Raw genomic sequence first — 7,346 nt, forward strand, 5'->3', positions numbered from 1 at the left:
CTAAATGTTCCCATGGTTAGTCGGGGATTCCAAATAAGACATATGCTATTTATTATTCTTAGTCTCGACCAAAACACACTCAGCCTTGCCAAAAAAAAAGGTTTGTATTTCTATACCCTTATCCCGCCTGTGCTGGCAGGTCAGACCTGATCAGGGTCCAGAGGGGGGCGAGGGGAGGGAGGAACAGAAAGAGCGCGCTTGGGGACGGGAAGCTGCTCAGTGGGTTGTTTTGTGTGTGGTGTGCACCTCCCCTCTCCACGGCGCAAAAGAGCCTCCTCTCGCTTTACGCAGCCTGCTCTGCTCGCAATTCCTGCTCTTCATGCCAGAGTCTGCAGCTGTCTCTGTTGCGTCCCACTGCCGCTGTTGTGGGAAAATCGTCGCCCCCTTCATGACGAATCGACGGCAGAGTTCTTTTCCCCTTGAAGTGCCAGGGCAAACCTGAAGGATATCGCAACTTTTTAAAACAATTTCCAAAACTGTTAGGAGACTGAATGAAGACACCTGACAGCTCCTTAACGCCCCATACGCGTGTTGACTGACATCTTTGCAACTGTGAAGGGTACAGGAATGTGGAATACAAGTCTATCTCAGCGGTGAGTGTTGTAATGCGTTTATCATTCCTCTCCGCGTGTGCGTTTGTGCGTGTGTTTGTCTGTGTGTTTGTGTGTGTGTTTGTTGGACTGCACGTAGGCGTTTCGCAAAATTAAGTTTGGGCTTGAATGTGAAGTCTGTTCACGACTGGTTTTGAATGCAAACGTAATTTAAATTGAAACCACAACAACTGTAACATAATGCAACATATCACTGATAAATCTAACCTCTTATTTTGAATTTTAGACTGCATAGAAATACCAAATATCACCTTAAACATCAAATATTTCCTCGTGTGTCAATCCCTCTCATACAGTAAAAGGACCTGCCTCTGCCCCTGACACCATGACCACAGACCTGAACTTGACCTCCCTGCTGAATGTCACAGATCTCCACAATCACACAAGAGGATGTTCCCTCACCAAGACAGGTTTCCAGTTCTACTACCTGCCCACTGTTTACATCATGGTCTTCATCACGGGGCTGGTGGGCAACAGCCTTGCCATTTGGATGTTTGTGTGCCACATGAGACCCTGGAGCAGCATCTCTGTCTACATGTTCAACCTGGCGCTGGCTGACTTCTGCTACGTCCTCTCCCTGCCCTTCCTCATCTTCTACTACTTCAACAAAACGGACTGGATATTTGGGGATCTGCTGTGCCGCCTCCAGCGTTTTATATTCCATGTGAATCTTTACGGGAGTATCCTGTTTCTGACCTGCATCAGCGTTCACAGGTACACTGGGGTCGTGCACCCGCTGAAGTCTCTGGGCCGTCTGAAGAAGAAAAATGCGGTTATTACCAGCGCGTTGGTGTGGGTGGTGGTTGTCATAGCTATCTCCCCCATCCTTTATTATTCCAGGACCGGCCTGAAGCGTAATGCAACCACTTGTTATGACACCACCACTGAGGATGAGTTACCGGGTTATTTTATCTACAGCATGACTTTGACTGTGTTTGGGTTCTGCATCCCCTTTATCATCATATTTTGTTGCTATGGCATGATCGTCAAAGCGCTAATCTGCAATGACATGAACAACGCGCCCCTGCGGCAGAAATCTATCCACTTGGTCATCATCGTGCTCGCGGTCTTCGCCGTCTCCTACCTGCCTTTCCACGTGATGAAGAACCTCAACATGAGGGCCAGGCTGTACTTCCAGAGTCCTGACATGTGTGATTTTAATAACCGTGTCTACGCCACCTACCAGGTGACACGGGGGCTGGCCAGCCTCAACAGCTGCGTGGATCCTATTCTTTACTTCCTGGCCGGAGATACCTTCAGGAGGAAGCTGTCGAAGGCCACTAAAAAACCCTCCAGGAAGGGGGACAATGTCCTTCAGTCCAAGAGCGAGGAGACGGCGCTCAACAGCCTGGCTGAGTATGTGGAGAATGGGGACCGCAGGCTGTGACAGAGCACCTCTATGGGCCTTGGTCATGGGTGTGGATTTGTATTAGCTTTAGAAACCATGGTGGACTTTGTATTGAATGAATAAATGCACTGTGTGGACTGAAGGCTGTGTGTAAAAACTGAACGGATGATCATAGAACTGTAGGATAAATGCTCCTTATTTAACCTTGTGATAACCGTCGCTCACTTGCAGCTTGTCGATGTTGATAAGCTATTGTACTGTATTGTCCTGAACATGTATTGTACTAAATATTAGAGCCATCGCTCTTCATTCTTATTGAGTAGTTAGTGTTGCTTACACTTTGGACAAAATGAACATTATGACCAGGCAAGCTGGGGGAAATACGTTTCCCTAGAAGCTATAATGCCCTGTTCATCAATTTGTTCCACAAAAATAGGTTTGAGAATGGATAGCACCTTCTCCAGCCACCGAGCTGATGCTTAATCAATAGCTATTAAGCAGGTGAGAGCTCGTGGTTAAGGAAGTGTACCTGGACTGGCTTTTAGAGGAAAAAGTAAATGCACTGAACTTGAGATTGCTGCATGGATGTGCCATGTAGACACTGTAATGCACTATGACCGAGGAGTCTCTGCTCAGAGGGCTACCTATCACTCCTCATTTCTTTAACCATCTATTACTGACTGGGCGAGGAATGTGTTTGACTAGTTTTTCATTTTGACAGCTCTGAGGTTGAGGTCTGTAACGGCCTTCTTACCACAATCTTTCTCTCCTTGTTCCGTACAGAAAAAAAACAAGAAGATAATACTTACAGTATTTTTGTGTATATAATACAACAATGAATGTTTTTTAGTTGTTTTTTTTTTTAGGTGTATTGTACAGGATGTTGTGACGTTCCAGATTAATTTGTGTTGTTAACTGTTTTTGTTCAAGTCAGGATAACTAATCCAGACCTTAAGTGCATGAGTCCAGCATCACGTATCATCAGTGAAACACTGACTAACCACGGCAGGTTCTAACTACTCAAGTGTTTATTGCAACATAGGGAATAAATAATAGCTTTCAAATAATGAGCAGAACACACACACACACTCAGTCACCTACTTTGTGACTCCATCAACATATTGAAGACTTGTTTGTATGAGATACCTCAAAGTAAATACTGCACTGTGTTCATGTTTTGACAGATAATCATTTGTCTTTTGTATCTGTAGTAATCACTCTGGAGAAATGATTATGGAGCTCTCTCTGTACATATTTTACCCTGGACTACGTAGATGTTTGATGTCTGTACTAATACCTTTGTAAATCTGTAATGTGGTCGGCTATTTGTCAAGAAAGGAACTGAATCAAGCGTCCAGGATATGTGGGGCCACGTGTATCTTTGTCAATAAATTTTTATATTTAAAACATCCCAGACATTTTAGTAAGACTCACACAGTTCTTTGAAGATGTTGGGTAATGTGATTTATAGCATGCATGTCACCTTGTTTGTACCAGCTGCGCGTGCTCATAGTTATTATGGGTGAACAAACACTGTTGGTTTTGGAGACATTCGTGCCGAGTTCTCTTGCCGCTCCTCCTCTGTCTCTGTGCTGCTGTTGACTTTATTTTTCAGCACAGCCAGGAGGAAGCGAGTGAACGAGGGAGGAATAAAGAGTGGCACCTTTTTCTCCCGGCTTGTCCTAAGACAGCTTTTGTGTCCGTCACAATGGTGAGGGTTATTGATGCAGACGGGGGTGTGAGGTTGTCGCCAGGATCCTGGGGCTGCATAGTGTGGTGGGCACAGGAAACCAACCAATCCTCTTCCTCCAAACAGCCCCCCTGAATACAAACGGCTTTTGATTTCCTGGCTTTAAGGTGCAAACTGCATAGCTGGCCTTGGCAAATGTGTGTGTCTGTGTGGTCCTGTGTTAGAAAGCCCTAAAGGCAATGGAGACCTTTTTCGAGTAGTTGGCTGTTTTAACCGTTATTTCTTTGTTAGTTATTGGTTGTTTGTTGTCAAAAAGGGCCACTGTAACATGCATATGAACCACATGAGCATTAATATGTATGTGTATGTGTTTATTTGTGGCATAATATGTGATTAGATGAAAGGAAGGTTATATTCAGCCAGCACTGAATCTAAAGCCAACATCAGTGCTTTTGAGCCAGTGTCAAATCTTGACTTGCAGAAAGTTGGGATGTTTGCCAGTATCTCCTCCCTGCCTTCACAGCCACCTTTCACCTCTTTTCTCTCACATCCTCCTCTCTTTATTCTGAATCTAGAATTAAAAAAAGCTTTTCTTCTCTGCATTTCACCACCTGCAGGGGAATACTGTTTGAATAAGTGTTGAGAAGAGACAGTTTGGTAACAGAGGAGAACAGAAGGAAGAGTTGAGCGCAAAAAGTAATGGCAGTGGTGGAGAACAAAGTTTGTGTGTGTTAGTGGCTGGGGAGGGGGCACAGGGTAATCACAGTCAGGATAGCTAAACTAAAATACTGAGCTTTGTTCTTGGAGATTTACAGTGGGAGCTGGCACAACCACATCCATCACAGGGGCACTCTCTGCTTGAGCCAAAAAACTACCGCTAACCACACAAAAACCAAACATAATCAACATGTCAGAGTGAGTGACCCCATGATGTTAACAATCATGGGACAGCGGGATCACTGTGATGTGGTTCTGTTGCTAAATGTAACGGATCCATAGACACCACGTGACTGTGCTGCAAAAACCATACGAGGCAATATAAACTCCCGTACATGTTAATTCCCACACTGTTGCTCCATTATGGCGAATCACGCAATAACCTGCAACAATATGAGATTTTTACTTTCTGATTTTACATGTCACGTAACACTTGGATATTGTGTTCGTGATGCACAGTACTTGGAGGAAAACATGCAGTGTCTAAGCAGAGCACAGTCAGTGTTTGTACACAACAGTATGCAGTTTTTCAAAAGAAGTCACACAAGCAGGTTCACGTTTTTCAACTTTTGCTGTTAAGTAAACATGTTAGAAAAAATATTTTGTTCAGTGTCTCTTGGCTACAGCACTGTGGTACTGCTATGCTTTGATATTAACATGTGTTTACTCGCTCTGATCAGGCTTCGACCTACCACCCAACCCGACACCAGAGCACTCAGGGAGCGTTATTGCACTTATATGGCAATGTCAGACTGGACATATTGTGGACATTATTTACTTTTCAAAATTAGAAAACACTTCTTTCCATTAGCCATGTTTATGTTATCCAGCAGTCTGCTAGTAAGAGAAGATCCGGACTCAAACACTGCTGGTCAGGTAGGTTGAGGTAAAGTTCACACCTCACTGACAGTCAAAATACTTGTGAAAGGATTCAGGCTGTTGATGCATGCCCAAATCCAAATAAGTATGCCTGTGTGTGTGTGTGTGTGTGTGTGTGTAGTGTGTGCACACACTCCTTAATTGAAGGTACCTGTATTTCATTGGCAAGTTGATAACTTAGACTGAGTCTTATCTGTAATGTGTAATGAATGACTCCATAGACACACACCAACACACACACACACATATTAACAGTCAAACAGTAATAACACAATTTTACAGGTTTGGTGAAAGGGTTATGGTTAGAGATTAAACTGTCATATTATTGCAGTTGGACCTGATGTGTGTCTGAAGGTGGGATGACAAGTCTAGACTACACAGATGACTATATATATATATATAATCATAATACACCCAAACCTGTCTTCCTAGTGTGTGTGTTATGTTTTCAACATTAATTTGAAACCAATGGTGGAAAGAAACTACATTTACTCAAGTGCCGTACCTAAGTACAATTCTGACATAATTGCAATATTAAAATGCTTTTAACATTTTACTGCCTCAGTGAAAACAATCCCAGTGTATTATTATTATTATTATATAACATACCACTTAAAAGAGTCAATTGTGCCTACATAGTAAGTGCTTTTTTTATGTTTATGTGTTTTTATGTTGTGATATTGATAAGTAGGGGATCTTAATACCTCTTCAACCATTTGAGAATAACACAAATAAGGAAATATAAGCAGTAAAGGCATTAAGCATGAAATATTAAACAGGTGGAATTATAAAAAACACAAAAGCAACAAAATAGAATTTACAGAACAGAAATAACATCAACAAAAAAGCTATTTATAAAAATATTTCAATTGAATTGGATAATCAAATAATAACGTGTTGTTTGTGTGTCTGAATCTACAGCGCCACTGTCCACGACAACACTGCCAAGATAAGAAAATATATATAGCTATGCAGCATGAATGATAGCCTATCAAAATACAGATGACCTGGGGTTGTGACTGCTTGCAACAGTAAAAGCCATTTGAAAAGAGAGTGTCTTCAGGGCAATATGTTTACTGTCACCTCTGGTGCTGGCCTACTTTGATCGCATGAAAGGATTTTATGATCATCATGTTGTCAGACATACGTACATACATACATGTTCGGGTGTTAAAGAGAAATATAGGACTTGATTTAACACTTGTAAGGACAAGTAACAACAAAATTAAAGATACTCTCCTCTGTTACTGTACAGATGGCATGAGCATAATAAGAATGGGAACTGTCATTATAAACTCTAGTGAAGTCATGCTTACGGCTTGGCCCGCTGCCAGTAACAATAATATCAGACTCTTATTGTATATATAACATGTTTATATATAACAGGGATTAGATGGGACTGGAAGAACAAGTGGAAGAGGGTGTGTGAGAGAGAGCAAGGGCTGTCATATTTCAGCTGTCATAAGGTTTATGATCAATATCTCTGCAGCCGCTCCCGTCTGGCTTCTTGTTCATTTTCTGCAGCTTCTTGCCATTGTCATTGATCAACTTGAACGATTGGCTCACTGGCTGACTTCCACAAACCTACATCTCTGATTTTGCACGATGAGGACCACAATTATCCGATCAAGCAGTTCAACCTGGCATGAGAAGAAGATATCTGATAGTGGAAAAGTGGTTTTGCTTGGTTGGTGTTGGACCACAATTTCACATTATTTTGCCTTATTTATCCTGTATGTTTCATGCGATATACTGTTCATGCATTTAGCAAAGGCTGTTTCCCCTTTAACAGATATCAGAAGATGTAGTTTTGCAAACACACCGACACAGCTGGGTGACGAGAGCGTTGTCAGACGGAGTGTAGACGAGCTGGCCTCCCTGATAAGAGTTATGAGATAGTGAGTGTAGCTCTGAAATGAACTGAGGTTAAATAAAAGGGTGCCCGCTGCCTGGGAGGATAGGGAAGAGACAAGATAAGGCAAGGTGGGAGAACAAGGAGCTGAGAACTATGGCGATACCAAATGTGCTGTAGGCATATAAAAATGCTACAGGAGAAAGAGAAAAGAAGCACTGAGAAAAAAAGAGTAGATATAAAAATAAA

The 7,346-nt window shown here is 42.4% G+C and overlaps 1 protein-coding gene across 1 annotated transcript; it reads left to right on the forward strand.

The window, feature by feature from the left end:
• The first annotated feature begins 225 nt into the window (after nucleotides 1–225).
• On the forward strand, nucleotides 226–3,375 carry p2ry1 (purinergic receptor P2Y1). The gene is made up of 2 exons (XM_035680245.1): nucleotides 226–593; nucleotides 908–3,375. Exon 2 carries the CDS (start codon nucleotides 937–939, stop codon nucleotides 1,996–1,998), a length of 1,062 nt encoding a protein of 353 aa, XP_035536138.1. The 5' UTR covers nucleotides 226–593; nucleotides 908–936; the 3' UTR covers nucleotides 1,999–3,375.
• The last annotated feature ends 3,971 nt before the right edge of the window (nucleotides 3,376–7,346 follow it).

Source organism: Morone saxatilis, unplaced genomic scaffold (genome assembly GCF_004916995.1).
Source record: "Morone saxatilis isolate NCDOM2014 unplaced genomic scaffold, NCSU_SB_2.0 Contig8, whole genome shotgun sequence".
Lineage (NCBI taxonomy): Eukaryota > Metazoa > Chordata > Actinopteri > Moronidae > Morone > Morone saxatilis.